The sequence below is a fragment of the Dasypus novemcinctus genome, chromosome 10 (genome assembly GCF_030445035.2).
Source record: "Dasypus novemcinctus isolate mDasNov1 chromosome 10, mDasNov1.1.hap2, whole genome shotgun sequence".
Lineage (NCBI taxonomy): Eukaryota > Metazoa > Chordata > Mammalia > Cingulata > Dasypodidae > Dasypus > Dasypus novemcinctus.
The window spans coordinates 11,068,074-11,086,552 of NC_080682.1; the positions used below are offsets into that span (position 1 = coordinate 11,068,074).

Here is an 18,479-nt window from a genome sequence, read left to right on the forward strand (position 1 = left end):
CCATTGACAAATCCATGGTCATAAAGATTTACCCTTATGTTTTAATCTAAGAGTTTTATAATTTTAGCTGTTTTATTCAGATCATTGATCCATTTTGAGGTATTTTTTTAAATGTGGTGTGAAGTGTAGGGATCTACCTTAATTCTTTTGCACGTGGAAATCCAGTTTTCCTAGCACCGTTTGTTGAAGAGATGACTCTTCCTCATGGACTTGGCATCTGTGTCTAAAATCAATTGACCATAAATGTCTGGGTTTATTTCTGGGGTCTGAATTCTATTTGATTGCTCTACATTCCTATCCTTATGCCAGTACTGGCACTTGTTTTTGAAAGGATCTTAAAAGCAATGTGTTTTTGCTCTTTTTTAGGTTTGTGGGGGAGAGAAACCTTATTTATCTCCAGACATTTTAGAGGAAAAGCACTGTGAGTTCAAACAGCTTGCTTTGGACCATTTTAAGAAGACCAAGAAGATGGGCGGAAAGAATTTCAGTCTTCGTTATGAGCAGGAGTTGGAGGAGGAAATTAAGGAACTCTATGAGAACTTCAGCAAGCACAATGGGAGCAAGAACGTCTTCAGCACCTTCCGAACCCCCGCGGTGCTCTTCACAGGCATCGCCGCCTTATACATAGCCTCGGGCCTCACTGCCTTCGTTGGTCTCGAGGTTGTGGCCCAGCTGTTCAACTGTCTGGTTGGACTGCTGTTAATAGCCCTCCTCACCTGGGGGTACATCAGGTATTCTGGTCAGTATCGTGAGCTGGGTGGAGCTATCGATTCTGGTGCAACGTATTTATTAGAGCAGGTAAGTGGTGCTGGCTGAGGAGGCTGAAGCTTGATTGTGGGCAGACATTTACGCCGGTATCGTTAAGATACCTCAGTTTGGAAAAATTTCGTAGTGAAAGAAGGCATGAGAAAGAAAAATTTTCCTTAGCTATTCTCTTCTGACAGGTGTCCTTCTCTAGGATATTAATATTTATCCCTATATTTTGTTTCCATGCCTGGAGACTACTTTTTAATGCAAAAGAAATTCCAACTTAGACATATTTTGCTCCTCATAGGAAACCTCTAAAATTACATGTGATTCCAACACAGTTTCTCAGTGATCTCTGCCCCTCCAAGATTAATTGGTTTCACTGAAAATCAAGAGCTTTAAAAGAATATGAACTTAACAAAGATTTTTTTTGAGGACTATTAAGTTAGAAAGTAGATGGCATCTTCTTCATTTAAAATCTTAAAACCCATTGGCTTTTTGAAATGACATGATCTCTAGTGTTGCAGATCTCATAGATTCCAATTTTTTTCTTTTTCTGAATAGTGTGAACAGATCAGTTAAGTCAGAAGCTTGTGGTGAATCCAAGGTTGCAGTCTACCCCTCCACCATGACAGCAGATGCTCAGCTTATTCCCTAGGGAATTATCTGCTGCCACACCTCCCTGTACCCCTACATTTTAATTCCCCTTTTCTGTGGTATACTGATGGTGGAGACATTTTTGAAAGTTATCTTCAAGACCTTAGACTCTTGATGTTATGTTGTATTTTATTAACTTACATGTGGAATAAATGGACTTTTGCAGGCTACTTCTCATATTGGTAATTCCACTCAGGCTGCTGTGAGGGATGCAGTTGTTGGGAGACCAACTATGGATAAAAAAGCTCAATAGCAGCTTAACGTGAGGATCCAGGAAGAACTCGATCAGCCTCTACTGATTTTTGGGTTTTTGCCATGGCCACAGATCCAGATCCAGAAGAGACGGCAGGTCCGAGACCATCCAGGAAGAGCTAAAACATGGCACTGTAATAAATGAAACAACCTCTCCTGTGGTTTTGAATTCTTAAACACACTTCCATTTCTGTTGGAAGTATTTCTTTCCTTGTGGATATAGATCCAACTTATGTCTGTTTTCTTTTTACTCTCTGCTTTGTGCACTTTATGGGGGAAAAAGTTAAATGAAAAAACTGTAAATGCAGCTTTAATTCCTTTGTGTGCCACTTAGTGCCTTTTAAGATTGAATCCATGTTTCTTGTGGACATGATTGGGAGGGGGTATGAAGGATAAACTCATGAAAGATGTTATTTGGGGGTAAAAGTTGTCAGTTCTTTTATACCTTACTCTTGAGTAGAATTCCTTTTTTTCAATTTTATCAAACTTGCAAAAGCTTGAGAACTAAAGACTGACTGAAAATGATGCCATTAGACTTTAAAATTTTTATTCATAATATTAGAGGATCCTATTTCTCATATAGTGTGGAGAAATATTATCATATTTAAATAGACCATACTTTGAAATTTAAGGTCTTTTACCTGACAGGCTGACAGTTATTGCCGCAACATGCTCTCTTTTTGTTTTTCTTGCCTTTGCTCTAGAAAAGGAGGCAAAACGGCTTATAAAAGCCAGAGTGGCTCATAATAAAAGGAATGAGCTGATATTTTGAGAAAAGAGCCTGAGTTTAAATGAACCATGTGACTTTTGATAAGTCACTTGAACTTGTGCCTTGTTCAGATTCACTGTCTGTAGGTTGTATATATTACACACAACGCTCACACACAGTTGCCATTTGAGAGTTTTTCTGTTTTTGAGAGTGCTGCCTAAGGACAACTTTATTAACAATTAGAGGAATAACATTGTCAAATATTACTGCCTTGAATTAATGTCCCTTTTCATGTGGCTTAGCAGTAACTCAGGTCTTTGTCTAAAATGTTTATTTGCATTTTCCTATGCACTGTCTAATGTTTTTAATAATGAAGCTACAATTGTCAATTTTATTTAGTTAATCTTTATTTAATTTTCCTTACTACTAGTCTGGTAGTTTTAAAGTAGCTTTGGCTTTGTGAGGATCAAAGTTCTACCCGAATATAGACAATATCTAAAAATTCTTTATTTGCCTTTACTGTGTGTTAAATTTTTTAAAAATCTGATTAGTTATCTTCTCCTTCGATTTGGAATGGTGAATTACTGAGGATTTAAAAACTTAAAACTTGCCTGCAAGTATTTATACAAACATTGAGGTGTGTGAGCCTTAATTTTCCAAGGTAACTTAATTTTTGTTGTGGGAGGTGGGTAAGAAAGCTTAGGCAAAAGCAGAGTGTAAATTTTATATACACGAAGTACAAATGGAAGGTGGGAAAAAGGTCTCCTTTAGCATATTATCTCTTTATCAAACAATTTTCTTTTGACTACTTTAACCTTTTACCACTCAAGTATTTTTATAAGTCCTGAATTAATTCCAAGTATTTTGTTTTTTTCATATTTACTTATGATCATGCCCTGTAATTCCTGCTATTTTTTTCACTTGCCATTTAAGTCTTAGAGAAATTCCAGCTTGTTCTAAAAATTTTTCACTTGCTTATCAGTTGATGGTAAGTTTTGACTGTTAAAGTTTGCTTTGGAAATTATTGATGTATTTTTAGGGTGTTTCATCTTCCTGAAGGTTTATACTTACGAGTAGGCCTGGCAGATGTTGAGATACTTAGCTTTTTTTTTTTTTTTAAAGATGCTTATCTCTTTTAATGCATTCTAGAAACATATTTATAGGTTCCAGAATAGTTATCTATCAAATGTAGTTCTACTTTTAATGGAGAGAAAGGATGATGTGTCCAAAACTTATTTTAATGTTTAAGTATTAGGTCTTTATTATTATTTTTAAAATATGTGATACTGTATGATTTAATTAGACCTTAAGATTTAGTTACTGTTTAGATTTTCCATTTCTGTTATGGTCTTATAAAGGAGTAACTTTGGTTTAGTTACTCTGGGTAAGCCTTATTTTTTTTTTTAACTTAATTTTTTTTTTCTGCCTCTGGAAAGTGTTTACAAAGTTTTTTCAGTGAGCATTCTTATAAGCTTTTTTTGTTGTTGTCTCTTTTCTCTTTTAACAGTAAAATGACTTTATATCAACTTTTTCGATAATAGATGCATTCTCATTGCTGACCGTGAATAATCATGGGGAGATTTATAATCAGGTTGAAAAGGATGCCTTTGACCTTTTAATTTCCTTCTGCCTTTAATTTGTGAGTCAGGGATATTACTTAGGAGCTCAGGCTGTATTTGCTCAGTGTTTGTTGCTCTGCCAATCCTGGCTGGCCTTTCCATGCAAGCATTTTTCATATGCATGTTCTCCAAAATTTTCTGTTGGAACCATTCATTTCAGGAGAAGTTCATTGTTGTGAAGTTTCAATTTTTTAAAAATTTCCAGTTAGTTTCTTCTTATACTAAAAATAATAGAATCAAAGTGATACTGAGAAATCTTTCTAGATTGGTTTGTAGACAAAATATGAGGGCAAAATTATCATGTATGATGATAAAACATCTTCAGTCATATCTTATTTTAGCAGTATACTAAGAAATCTATTCTTCCAGGAGAGGTTTATGTATTCACACCAACTGTATGCTTTGTAAAATTGCCTGTGATTGTTGATTGTGCTTTACTTGCACTTTCTCTTTTCTCTTACATGAAATAAAATGCTCTGGGCAAGCAAAACATAACTGCCCTTTATTGGCAGTCTGTTTCTTTAGCAGATCATACCTAATGTTCTACATAGCTTATAAAAGCGGTGCCTTGCATAGGGCGAGCATGTATGTATGTATGAGTTATAGAGAAATTAAATAGCATTGATTCAAGCCCAGGGGAAAGCGATAAAACACAAATAATTTTACTTTTTTCCTAGGGGTTTTTTTTTTTAACTAACTTTTTTGAAGTCTTCATAGAACTATTTTTGAAATGTAGTTGAGGATGAGTTGATGTTTCCATCTAAGGTATCCAACAGGCTTACATCATTCTGGCATATACATTTAGACCCAACACAATTTTAATTAAGGGATAAGGGTATCATGAAAGTATAAACTGTTTGTGTCATTTTCTTGTATGGTATTAAGAAACCCATTGTAAAAGAATTTGCAATTGAATAGTTTTCCTTATGTTGTGACAAGCCATATTATAGATATGTTTAGGGGGTGGTACTCTTCTCTCTTAGAGTGTATAAGACTTAATTGGGAGGCTTAATAAAGATTTCAGATTCCCTGGGATTTCCTCAGTTGGGCTGGGCTATGGCCCTGGAATCATCACATTTATAAACAGTATTGAAGCTGGTTCAGAGACCACAGTGAGAGAGCCTGCTCCATGGAGCGGGAAGTATTAACAAGGAAGTGCGAGTCAGTGTTGTTTGGGGTCAAGTGGATAGCCTTTACCTGAGTTTCAGAATAGGGGGTCTACTGCCAGATACAATCACTGTGAGTTTACTATGTTCAGAGTAATAAGACAGCAGGCAGGGGAGGAACTTTAGTCTAGAGGATTATGTAAACTCTTCAAAGCTGTTTTTCTAAATTAAGATGTCATAGTGCCTTCTCTGAAAACTGAATGTACAAGTATCTTATGTACTAACAGGTGTAATTAAAATTTAAAAAAATTTTTTTGATATTTTTCTTCTAAAAACCAAAGTCAGCATTGTGACTTGAACCCTTAAATCTTTCACACACAAAAAACCTTAAGCTGCAGGTAAAAATAATGAACAAAAGGGAAGGAACAGGACCATAACTTCAATAACTGGGGACAAAAGTACCCCATATCAGGAACTTTTCAAAAATAGATATACAGTGGAAAGGTTTTGAAAAGAATTTTTCTTCCTTGGGAAGGAATTTAACATAGCCAGAACTAAAATTTAATGACCAAGGAAAGGTTGCATTTTATTTCCAAAGCTTTCTAATTTAGATGAGTAAATGATGTCATGAACTTAGCCTTAAAGTAGTTAATATTAATCTTGAACATAAATAGATGTTTCTCAGATTTTTTTGTCCTTTTGATTTTTGTCAAGAGTACTTTCTGCTAGATCCTTGCCTTCGAGTGACTTTCAAATTTAATATAGTTTTTAAAAAGTGCAATGGGATGAAATTATGCTATTAGTATATTAAAAGCTTGTTTCTGTTTCACTCTTACTTGAAAGGTCATTTAATGGAATAAAGATCACAATACCAAGTTTTCTGTGCTTTTTTCTTTGTTCATAAGAGGTCTGTGAAATAAGTTGCATTGGGCAAAGTGAATCATAGGATCTTTAAGGGGATGGATAACTGGGCATGAAAGGCTAGTGGTAATGTGGTTTGAGTTAGTCCTTTCTCTGTCCTTCCAAACAGCACTTAACTAGCATCTTACCAAAGTGCTGTAGACGACTATGCTGTTGCTAATGTTGCTTAAAAACCAACACAGATTTTATTTATAGTAATACGGTTCTTACGAGGACCCTTGCGTTTGTAGTATGTTCATTTGGTTGCCCCATTTGGAGAAATGGGTTAAATGGTTCCTGTCACAGTTTGTCAGAGCTGCTATGACAAATACCACCCAATGGAGTTGGTTTAAAAACAGGAACTTTTTTGGCTCATGGCTTTAGAGGCCAGAAGTCCCAAATCAAGGTATTGATAAGGCCTTTCTGAGTCTGTAGTGTTTTGGTGATGGCTTGCCACAATCCTTGATTTGCATCTCTGCCTCTGTCACATATCCATGTCCTTGATCTCTTCTTGTGGCTTTTCTCTGACTCTGGCTTCTATCTATAAGGCCACCAGAAAAACAGATTCAGGCCCACTCTGATTCAGTTTGACTATTCCTAAATAGGATCTTAGGATCTTACTCAAATGAATCCACATCTATAATGTGTCTTCAAAGGGTCCTATGTACAAATGGGTTCATACCCACAGAAACTCAAAAGATTAAGAACATGTCTTGTTGTAGTACATGATCTAGTTCCTTTTCATGGAGGGGTGGGGAGAACAGAGCTCTACTGAGCTTTTCCTTCCACGTGTGGCCTTCGAGGCAGTGGGGAGTTTGTATGGAACTTCTCTGATATTGACTGATGGCTCGACATACCCCACTTAGCCCCACAGTAAGATATTACTTCCCTAGTTTGAAGCGTACACTCTGTGGGGTCAGCAGCCTTCATCCATCCATCCATTCATCTGTCCCTGACAGTGATCATATGTCAAGCATCATGTCAGGTGTCAACTAGGCGCTGCACTTGCACTCCAGTAGTCTTGTAGGGGAGGAGCAAACTTCTAGGTTGATGTGATGTGAAGAGGACCTGAGGGCACAGATTCTGGACTTTGGGCAGGCACAAATGGTTCTAGACTTACATCATACCACTTTATTGTCCCCAAAGGATAGTGACTTTTCGTGTGTATGTGTGTGTGTGTGTACCCATTGTCTATTTAAAAACAAACAAACATGTGAGACTCCATTCCAGATAGACTTCTGATTGGTTTGGCTTGGGTCATATGCTTCTGCCAGCCTCATCCCTTTAACCTGAAGGCTGGGACCTACCTAGGTCCCATACCTCCTAGTAGCCAGGATGATGGGATACTGTGATTGGCAGCTCCACCCAAACTGCGCCAAGTCACCAAGTGGAAGCCTGCTGGGCAAAGTGAATGTCCACTACTGCAGTTCCTCATCAGTTCCCCAGACTGTATGGCCACTTAACCAACATATGGAGACTTGGAATGAGAGAACCTGGGGCTTTTCCCATGTTAAAGGTCCGGGAATGTTCTTTTATGTGGAAATAGGGAGGTTATGCTGCACATTTAAACGGTGGAAGCCCTTCAGGGCCTTTCGACGGATTTCTTCAGTAGGGTGTCATTAAGGGTTTAGGCGATAAGGGATTCCTTTTCTTTCATAAAAGCCTGATTTTTCTAGTCCAAACAATTTTCCCAAATTGGCATTCACAAAGCCTCACCCAAGTGGCCTGGACGGGTGAAAAGCCAGTGGAGCTCTCGACTTCTGTGGGCTGTTGGAGCACTTTTCCCGTGAGGAGTGCTCACATTTTGAGAATTGCCGTTAAGCAACTGAAACCCTCATGCTCTTGTGAAATGTTTGTATGGATTCTGTTCCATAATCCCGTGTAAACAGCATGGCCAAGAGCCTCTCTTTAATTGTGGCTTGGCTGCTCACTTCTTTCCTCACTCTCCCGGCTTTCCTTCTGCTCTGGCCTTGCCTCTCCTCGCACTCCACCCTCTCTGCTCAGATTCTCCACAGGGTCTCTCATGCCTGCACAGCAGTTCAGCCTTGTGCTATTTTCTCCCGTTTGCTAGGATGCTCCTTCCTCAGAGACTGAGCAAAACGATGGATTCTCCTGGAGGATTCATCATCCTGAAGGCAGTGAATAGTGAGAGATTGTAAATACATAAAAATTGATATTTCCCCCTTGTCATGCGATGAAGAATGGGGCTCCTTGGCTGTGGTATACGGAAAAGACTGGCAGCTTTGGAATCAGGTGTGGGTTTGAGCCCAGCATGACTGTTCTGCTTGTGGTGCTGGAGTTGGTGTGAGGCAGCATCCTGTGGTTGTGTCTCGTTGAGTCCTGGGGCCTTAGCCACAGAACTCCTCTTCTGAGAGCTGTGGGGAAGGTAAAAATAGGTGGCCCTGATACCCCTCTCTCCCATATGCCTTTTTTGTTGTTCTGGCACAGCCACAAAAAAAAAAAATACTAAGAAGCAATATCTGGGCAATTCTGGAAGCAGAGGATAAGGAGGGGCAGAAATCAGTGTGATTTCCTCAAAACTGAGCTTCTGCTTCATCTCTAGTTTGGATTACCTAACAGTCACTTGCTCAATATATTCAACAGGTGGTTGGGTGAGAGTAATGCACACAAGCTCTGGTATTTATCCTGCCTCTCACTCTCCTTGTAAGGAAGCAGGTGAATATCTTGTCCTGTTGACAGTCACCTGCCAGTCCTCATGTTAATAATAATAGCCAGTATGTCCTTCCTGCCAGGCATTGAGCTCAGCATTTTGTGTCATTTCATTTATTTCTCTCTCTTTGGGGAACATGTTCTTGTTAATATCATCATCACCCCATTTTACAGATGAACAAACTGAGGGACATGTGCCCTGGGTCCTGCAGCTAGTAAGAGGGCTGGATCAGGGTTTGGCCCTAGGCTGCCTTAGTGAATAAGATCTGGTTCCGCTCTTGTGGAGTCATAGCCCAGTGGGGATGTTTGGTCATTTATTCATTCGTGGAATGCCTACTTTGTACCAGGTTTTATGCAAGGTTCTAGGGATATCTGATGTCTTAAGATCCCATCTGACTTCCAAAAACCGACTCGAGTGGAGGAGAGATGTAAACACTCATATGATGCATGTACAGAAATCAAGTATATGCAGCATCTCCTCAAGTATCTGGGCGCATACCGAGCTCCGTGAGCGCAGAGGGAGACAGGGAGGAGGTGGCCCAGGTCCCAGGGGCGCCGGCAGGCGGCGCGGGAGAGGCGGTACCAGGCACGCCGGCTGGTCAGCTCCCCAGGCCCGAGCAGGCTGTGCCCGTGGCGGTGGCGGGGAGCTCGGCGGAGCTCATTAGCCCTGACGCCGGGAGGGGCGGGGTGACCTCGCGCCGCCAGGGCCGGGCTCTGCGGCCTCTAAACTTGTTGCCACTCCTGGGGCGTCATCGCCTCCCGAGGCCGCGACTTGCGAGGAGTGCTTCTCTCCGGGACTCAAAGACAGGTGAGACGCTCGTTTCCGCCCTCCCAGGGCTGCCTTGGAGCTGGAGACGCGGGCGCCGCCTCGGCACGCGGCGGGGCCCGCGCGGGGGAGGAGGCCCGGCGCGGGAGGGAGGCGGGCGATGGGCCGTACCCCCGCACCTGCCCTCGCTGGGGTCTTAGGGGTCGAGCGAACCACTACCCTCCTTCCAGAGACTAGTTGGTGATGGCCAAGCGCAAGGAGCGGGCAGGGGCGGTGGGAAGCGTGAAGGGGGTGAGGTCAGCCTGGAGGGGCCGGAGACGAACCTCGCACGGTCTCCCTGCCGGAAGCCACGGTCCTCTGGGGTCTGGGGGACGATGCTTCCTGCTAATGTGTGGTGCTCCCCCTGGTCTCAGGCATTTACTCAGCTGAGGAGAAATCCAGCCTGAAATTGGGGATCCGCATCCAGGAAAGAAGATGCGCGCGCCCATTGTAAGTACGGGGGCGGTGTGTTTTAATGGTGACTCCTTGTCCCAGATTCTGATTTCCTGAAAGGGCGGGGGAGGATGCGGGGACCACGCCTCCATCACCTGCTGCGCACCTGCTGGGGTTGTGGCCTCAGTGCGCATGCGTGGGCCCCTCGCGGGCAGCAGGCTCGGGCGGGGGGCGGGGGGCGGCGGGCGCGGGGCCTCTCCCCCTGCGCCAGGTGCTGCCTTCCCGAGTCAAACCCCGACCCCTGGACCGGCTCCTGCGGTCGGACGTGTGGGCCTGAAACTGCCGCCGCCGTCGCGTCCAGCCGGACCGCACGGGAATTTTCTGGTCTCAGCTGACTCATCTCACGACCAGCCCTGCCGGCAAATTCCCAGCCCTGGCGTTTTCTTTTTCTAACGTGGGAAAATGTTCAGAAATCATTATCCAGGCTTAGCAAATAAAAGCTTCCCTTCCACCGAGCAGGACCTGCCGCGGGGAGGTTCAGAGCACGGGCTTTCTAGTTAAACTCTTCTGGGATTGTGCTCCCACTCAGCACCTACGAGCTGTGCAACTCCCATCAAGTTTCGGGCCCACTCTGTACCCTGGGAATGGCTCAGAATAGCGCCTGGCGCTCACATCAAGTGCTGAACCATAATTCCCTTTTATTATTATTCGAATCTGTGAAGTGCTTTGCATCAGGCCATACCTGGCATATTTAACACCTGGAGTGACCACTTTTAAATATCCTCTATCTGATAATATTTAGTAATAATCATGAAATGAATAATAATGACCAGAAAAAGAAATGCAGGCAGTGAAATTTTTAAAAATTGAATTTAGTATAGTAATCATGCCAGTAAAAAATAAAAAATGAAAAGTAAAATAAACTTCACAGGACAAAACCAGAAAAAAAAAATAATGGATTCATAGTTTAAATTTCAGCAGCGTATTTTGGAAAGAAGGGGGAAAGCTTATTCCTACATATAGATGGGTTGCAGTAATGAATACTAATAGCACTACAGTTTCTGTTTTTGGAAACCTGATTTCTGAAAAGTTATCAGTGACTGTCAAAAGAGATCTTTGCATATTCGTGTTCAATATTCAGAAGAGCTGGATTTGCCCACCTTTGCTCACAGCTGATTGTAGAATGGTTTATTAATTACTTTTGAAAAGCTTCTTTCAAATGGAACAATAGATCTACAAAGAATTAGGAAACGCCTTAAACATTGGACGAATTTGGCAAAGATTCCTAAAAATTACATTTCATAAAAAAATGTCAGAAATTGCTATACTGCCCATGTCTTTTTTTTTTTTTGAAGTCAATTCTAGTGGCTTTTAAATATCTCTGCTTTTGAAACATTTCCACAAATTATCTTCACCAGAAAATTTATCATAAATTTTTTCTTGTATTTGGTTAAACTCCCAGAGTTTTCCTTCTGCAAAAGTCAGAGAAAATGGCTGAATGAGAGTGAACATTGAAATTTATTTGCTCCATTGCTTTAGCATGAGTGTCTAGTTCTTGATGAAAATGATCCAGGCTTTCAGACATTGCTCCTTTAGTTTCTTCTGGCACTGTAAGACCAGACTCCTTTGTGTTCTGTTTAAATGTAGGAAAATAGTACCACAGGGACAGACAACAGTGAGCTTGAACCATTCGGAACCATTAGGAACTTATTCTTGAAACAAACCCATGTAGAAGAGTCTGTGTATGCCTGACTGTTCTCTGAATGGACTTGCAAAAAGAAAATAAAATAGTAAAAAGTAAAGTAAAATAAAGCTAATTTGAGGCTCACATATAAAACATGATTAAATCTCAATAGTAACCGTAGCAATTATCTAGAACCTAGTAGACCAATGAAATACCTTTGCGGAAGTAGGATTTTATCACTGATGTTTAAAATCGCTGGCACATGGTGATATAAAAAGACTGTTGTAAGAATTTGGGGTAATGTGTAAAACGCTGAGTAGTGCCTGGTGGTGTTGGTTGTGATGCCCTGTTTTGAGTCACGGAGTGTGGGGTTTGTTGGGTAGGAGAGCAGGACTGGGACCTGGAGTTCATCCAAGAGCCTGGGTGGGGATGAGTTTTGTCTCAGTTTTCCAGGATGCCCTTTGGGCTCCTGGGGGTGGGACCAGTGCCTGCTGGAGCTGTCACTGTCCCTGCCCCACAGGCTGGACTGGGGCCAGTCTGGGAGGTCTTGGCTCAGGGCCCCAGTAAGGGAAGGGGCGATGTGATGTCCCAGCTCAGTCTCTCCGCCACCTTTCCTCTGGGCCTGAGGCTGGGGCCTGTGGGCAGGGCCCCCCCCCCATCCTTCCTGTCCCCACACAGCCTGGGACGTGGGGCCTTGATGCCTACTACTGTTGTAGCTCAAAAGCAAGTCCTTGCCTGACCAGAGAGTCAATTAGGTGATATTAGGATTTTTATTTCATTTTAAAATTTTAATATATATTTTTAAATAGAGAAGTTGTGAGCTTACAAAAGAGCCAGGCATAATGTGAAGAATTCCCATACATCACCCCTCCACCAACACCTTGCATTGTTGTGGAACATTTGCTACAGGTTATGAAAGAACATCATCAGGCTATGACCTCTACGGTCCAGAGCTTATATTCGGTATATATTTTTCCATACCCCCTCTTATGAACACCATGTATTAGTATTATGCATTTATTATAGTTCATGAGAGAATGCTCTCATATTTGTAGTTAACCACACTCCACCTTCCATCTCGCATCAGGATTTTGAGAAGAGAGTTTATTCCGCAAAGGCAAGCCCCGCGAAGACAAATCTGGCTCCCTGAGTTGGAAGCGCTTAGGGTTTTTATGGGATTGAGCAAAAATGGAGATGGGGTTGTGACGGCTGAGGGGAAGATAATGTGATAGTGGGGAATGTGTGAGATGGGCTTCGTGCTGCTAGAAAGGGAGGTTTTGAGATGATGGGGTTAGAGCGTGCACAGGTTGATTACATGCTTACTTGAAGTTGAAGGTTTAGGCACGTAGGTGGGCTAACTAATTAGAGCTGGCTTGGTCAATTCTGCAAGGACTCATGTTATTTCATTAATAAACACTGAGGCCTCCTACATGAGTATCTGAGTTCAGGGTTGCAAAATCCGATAAGGGAATGCAAAGGGGCTAGTGACAAGTTGTTTTGTTGCTGTTCAGTTACAAGGTAAAGAGTATGCAGTTTACAGAACATAGCATCAGCACGAAAGAAACAGGGCACCTGAGTCCAGGGAATTATTACAGATAATTGCTTCTGGCTATTTTAAAAGTTTAACACAGAGCAAGGTTATACTGCAATATATCAGAGGGTTAGTAGGTGCTTAAAAGACAGTCTAGTGGGCTAAAACATATTTAACTTTTTTTTAAAAAAAGATTTATTTTTATTTCTCTCCCACCCCACCCCAGTTGTCTGTTCTCTGTGTCTATTTGCTGCATGTTCTTCTTTGTCCGCTTCTGTTGTTGTCAGCGGCACGGGAGTCTGTGTTTCTTGTTGTTGCGTCATCTTGCTGCGTCAGCTCTCCGTGTGTGCGGCGCCATTCTTGGGCAGGCTGAACTTTCTTTTTCACTGGGCAGCTCTCCTTATGGGGCGCACTCCTTGCACGTGGGGCTCCCCTACGCGGGGGCATCCCCTGCGTGGCAGGGTACTCCTTGCATGCATCAGCACTGTGCAAGGGCCAGCTCCACATGGGTCAAGGAGGCCCGGGGTTTGAACCGCGGACCTCCCATGTGGTAGACAGACACCCTAACCACGGCCAAGTCTGCTTTCCAAAACATACTTAAGTTATGATTGGTTTACACCAGGCATCAGTGGCTTTGCAGCTTTCACTCCCTCCCTTTTTTTTTTTCAGATTTATTTATTTATTTCTCTCCCCTTCTCCCCCAACCCCCCCACCCCAGTTGTCTGTTCTCTGTGTCTATTTGCTGCGTGTTCTTCTTTGTCCACTTCTGTTGTTGTCGGCGGCACAGGAATCTCTTTCTTTTTTTTTTTGTTGCATCATCTTGTATCAGCTTCCTGTGTGGGCGGCACCATTCTTAAGGAGGCTGCACTTTCTTTCGCACTGGGCGGCTCTCCTTATGGGGTACACTCCTTGCACGTGGGGCTCCCCTATGTGGCACGACACTCCTTGCGTGTATCAGCACTGCACATGGGCCAGCTCCACACGGGTCAAGGAGGCCCAGGGTTTGAACCACGGACCTCCCATGTGGTAGGCGGACGCCCTATCTGTTGAGCCAAATCTGCTTCCCTGGATGGGTCTTATCATCCCTGTTTTACCAGACAAGCTCAGAAAGATTAAGTGACCTCCAAAGGTCACAGAGCAATTGAGCACAGAGTGACTTCCATGGAATGTGCCAGGAGAATGAGAAAGAACAGTCAAGGCTCCTGCAGGTAGATTCTGGGGATGCAGCCTTAGATTGTACCTGGTTCCACACTGGTTTCTTCTCTTCCTAAAATTTGGGCACTGAAACTCCCAAGTTCGAGCTGGGAAATCCCTTCTCAGCCCTCACCCCAGACTTAAGCTTTTCGTTTCATAATAGCTGCTAGACATTTTCCCCAGAGCATCAGAGTGAGCTTAAGGATTTCATGTGGTTTTTGGAAACACAGGGGAACACTTACTCTCGGTTTTTGTTTCACAACCTCCAGTGTCTCCAGCTGGTCCTGGAACTGTCTGTGACCTTTCCAACTTAAAACGACTCCGCTGTGACTGCCATTTACCAACTACTTCCCATGTGCCAAGCCCTGTTTGCTGAGTGTTTTGCTGGTATTAACCCGTTTGATCCTCAGGATAATCACATGAATCAGGTGCTATAATGAGCCCCATTTTACAACCTAGGAAAACTGAGATAAGGAGATGTTGGATATCTTGCGCCAAGTCATGCAGTTAGCAAGTAGCAGGGCCAGGCCTGGAGCCCAGACTGGCTCTGAGAATTAAATCGGTTTTGATTTAAAACCACAACAGTCATGTTCATTATCCTACTTTCGGTGTTTTTTTGCATGCCTGCAAGAGCCCATGGAAACAACCCCACAAAATCCCGAAGCCCTTCGAAAACAAACTGGGCCAAGCATAGGTAGATTGGAATGCTCCCTGCATGGTCTAAAATGAAACCGAAAACATTCTTTTTGTTGCGTCTCAACCCTTAAGTAGGAAATTCTTCTAAAAGTGCACTCAGTTTTCTGCCCTGCCCAGAGCCGAGGGTCTTCCCGGGGTCAGCGTTGCAGACAGGAAGGAGGGTTCAGTGCAGGGACCGTGGCTGGGGAGGGGGCAAGCTCTGCTGTGGAGCTGGGAAAGAGGCTGGGGGTCGTGTTTTCCCTGTGCCACTGTCTTCGATGGCCAGGGCTGCCATGAGAAGGCCCACAGGCTGGTTGGTTTAAATGATAGGAATGATTTCTCTGGTCCCACGTTTTGGGAGGCTGGCAGTTGAAAGCAAGGCTGGACTTTCTCGGCAGTGAGTAACGTGGGCAGTGACTTGCAGCTTCCATCACCCAGCCTCTGCCTGGGTCACGTGGCCTTCCGTCTCCTCCTCACTCCCCTGCCCACTCCGGCTCAGGCGTCTGCCCCGTCTAAGGACTGGGGTCATAATGGATTGAGGCCACCCCCCTTCAATCTGGCCTCATCTAATTAGGATCTGCGAAGAATCCTATTTGCAAATAAGTCCACACTCAGAACTGGGGGGTAGGACTTGAACATGGCTTTGTAGGGGACCTGATTCACTCCCCAACAGCCACTTTCTGTCTGAGCCTGGGTTGGTGCCCTTGGCTCCCTTGGCCTCTGTTTCCTCACCTGCAGAATGGGGTATTACTGCCCATCTCAGCCTGGCTTTTCAGTCTTACCATCCTCTCTCCCCTGTGGCTCTGCCTCTGGGCTGCAGGGTAGAATCTCCTGGGCATCTTTAAAAAACACCAAGAGCTTCTGGCCAAACCCAAGCTCACCCCGAGATTCCCACCTACATCTGTGGCCTTGCTCCTGCAGACCCCTCTGCCCCACATCCCTCTCGGCCCCGTCCCTGCTTACCTGTCTCCACCTGTCCCCTTAAAACCCACCTCCTCCCCACCGTCTTCTCTGCAGAAGGGCGATAGGGCTAAGAGCACAGGATGTGGGTGTCCTTACACCTTGATTTGAATTCCGTCTCTACCACATACAAGTCCCCAACCCTCACCTTTTAAGACTTAAAATTCTCAGATGCCACCATTTCGAGCATCGTCCCCAAATCCTCTCCTCCCATCCTCTCTCAAACGCACTCCAGCCAAGGCCAGTGGAGCTGTTCTCTTTGTACAGGGCACTAATGACCACTCTCCTAAGCACCAGACCCTGTTTCCAGACCCTGCCAACCTCCCTCTCCACCTGGCTGTCGAATGGGCATTTGGCCCCAGTGGCACCAACATGGGTGTCTGATCTGGCGCCAGCCTGCTCTGTCTGCGGCTTGCCCCGGCTCCGTGGTGCAGCTGCCGCCTCCCAGTTGCTCTGGCCGGAAACCGTGGGGTCACCTTTAACTCTTCTTTCCTTCACACCCCACATCATTGCATCAGCAGATCCTGTTGGTAGATCCAGAACCCATCACTTCTCATCACACCCGGCCCCCTGTGCCAGCCATCATCGCCCCTCTCCTCGGTAGCTGCAGGGCTCAGAATTCTTCCTTGTGCTCTACGTACGTAGGATCTTTTCTCAACACAGCAGTCAGAGGGACCTTTTTTTTTTATTAGTTTTTAATTGTTTATAGTTTCTTTTTCTTTTCTTTTTAATTTTTTATTGTTTTTTTGAAAATACATAGATTACAAAAAATGTTACATTAAAAAAATATGGGGAAGCGGACTTGGCCCAATGGATAGGGCGTCCGTCTATCACATGGGAGGTCGGAGGTTTCAAACCCAGGGCCTCCTTGACCCGTGGGGAGCTGGCCCATGCGCAGTGCTGATGTGCGCAAGGAGTGCCGTGCCACGCAGGGGTGTCCCCGCATAGGGGAGCCCCACACGCAAGGAGTGCGCCCTGTAAGGAGAGCCACCCAGAGCGAAAAAAGCTCAGCCTGCCCAGGAATGGCGCCGCACACATGGAGAGCTGACGCAACAAGATGATGGAACAAAAAGAAACACAGATTCCTGAGCCACTGACAACAGAAGCGGACACAGAACACACAGCAAATAGACACAGAGAATAGACAACCGGGGTAGGTGGGGAAGAGGAGAGAAATAAAAAAAAAAAATGAGGTTCCCATGTGCTCCACCCCCCACACCCCCACTCCTCCCACATCAGCAACCCCTTTCATCATTGTGGCACATTCATTACATTTGTGAATACATTTCAGAGCACTGCTGCACCACATGGATGATAGTTTACATTGTAGTTCACACTCCCCCAGTCCATTCAGTGGGTTATGGCAGGATATATAATGTCCAGCATCTGTCCCTGCAATATCATTCAGGACAACTCCAAGGTTTTTTAAACCTCACATGGGTCACGTCTCTCCTCCATTCGGACCCTTGCAGTGATGCCCATCAGTCACAGCCAGAGGCACAGACCTTAGAGTGACGCACCATCGCCTGCCTGCCAGCTCCTGGCCTCCTTGGCCCTCTCTTCTACCACCTACCCCCCGGCACGCGCGTCCTCCCCAGATGTTCTCGGTATCTGCAGGACCCACGTCTTCGTCTTGTCCAGATGGCTGCTCAGTCAGGCCTTCCCTGACCCCCTGTTTAATATGCAGCCCCCTGACCCGGCCCTGCTAGCATTGCAGCCCCCTTACCCTGCTCCACTCTTTCTTTCCTTTTCCTTTTTTCCTTTCGGTAACATTAATATTTACTATTTTTAAAAAACTGTCTCCCCACACTTCCCTGCTCCCCTGGGCAGGGCCCTCTCGCCGATACATCCCAGGCACCCACATCGGTGCCAGCTCACGGCAGGTGCTCAGTAAGTATCTGTTGAATGAATGAGTGGATGAATGAATGAGTTCCTTGACACTCTGAGGCAGAGGTGGGCAGCCCCCCGGGGGCGGGGCTCCCCAGGGGTGTCGCTGGCCACTTACATCGTTTCCCTGGGTTGGAGGTAGAGAGGGCCTGTTAAAGAGGCACATCCCTGGGTCCACCCCAGACCTAAAAGAGCAAAATCTTGTGGGTTAGGGGCTGTGATTCTGCATGTTAGCTACCCCCTCCCCCACAATCTGTGTGCAGGCTCCAGTATGAGAACCGGAGCTGGGGATAAAGGCTGTGGCCTCGGAGTCGGGGACCCCGAGAGCTCCAGAACACAGAGAGCGCACAAGGCACGCTGGTTTCATTGTTATCCTTGCTTTGCCATTGCCCTGGGTTTCATACCTAGTGCGTAATGCATTTCACTTAAAAATGTACAAACATATGTACTTTTGAACAAAAATATTTTGGGAAAAAATATTTCCCAATTTGCTTTTTCCACTTATTTCCATTTCTGTTCATATACATCCCTCTTGTCCTCTCTAATGGCTGCCTAGTATTTCAGTGTCCAGTTGTAGGATAATCTATTTAACTGCTGCTTGCTCATGGTTGTTTTAGTTGCTTTTCTGATATGAATTTGGGAGGCCAGAAATTGTTCCTCAGTTTGCTTGCCAAGGAAATGGCTGTTACA

At 44.5% G+C, this 18,479-nt stretch overlaps 2 protein-coding genes across 5 annotated transcripts in view; both read left to right on the forward strand.

Annotated features, from left to right (window-relative positions):
- The window catches only part of ATL3 (atlastin GTPase 3), a 71,849-nt gene extending 65,884 nt beyond the window's left edge, over positions 1-5,965 (forward strand). For both annotated transcript variants that reach the window (XM_058305272.1, XM_071217971.1), the window contains 2 exons: positions 367-798; positions 1,571-5,965. In XM_058305272.1, coding sequence (XP_058161255.1) covers positions 367-798; positions 1,571-1,657 — 519 coding nt within the window. In that variant the 3' untranslated portion in view covers positions 1,658-5,965. The remainder of the gene's footprint in view (positions 1-366; positions 799-1,570) is intronic.
- Positions 5,966-9,125: 3,160 nt separating this feature from the next.
- Positions 9,126-18,479, forward strand: part of PLAAT3 (phospholipase A and acyltransferase 3) — a 55,334-nt gene continuing 45,980 nt past the window's right edge. The window contains exons 1-2 of one of the 3 annotated variants that reach the window (XM_023586829.2): positions 9,126-9,468; positions 9,840-9,915. In XM_023586829.2, coding sequence (XP_023442597.1) covers positions 9,901-9,915 — 15 coding nt within the window. In that variant the 5' untranslated portion in view covers positions 9,126-9,468; positions 9,840-9,900. The remainder of the gene's footprint in view (positions 9,469-9,839; positions 9,916-18,479) is intronic. The other 2 variants (XM_004451409.4, XM_058305274.2) reach the window with 2 other exon arrangements.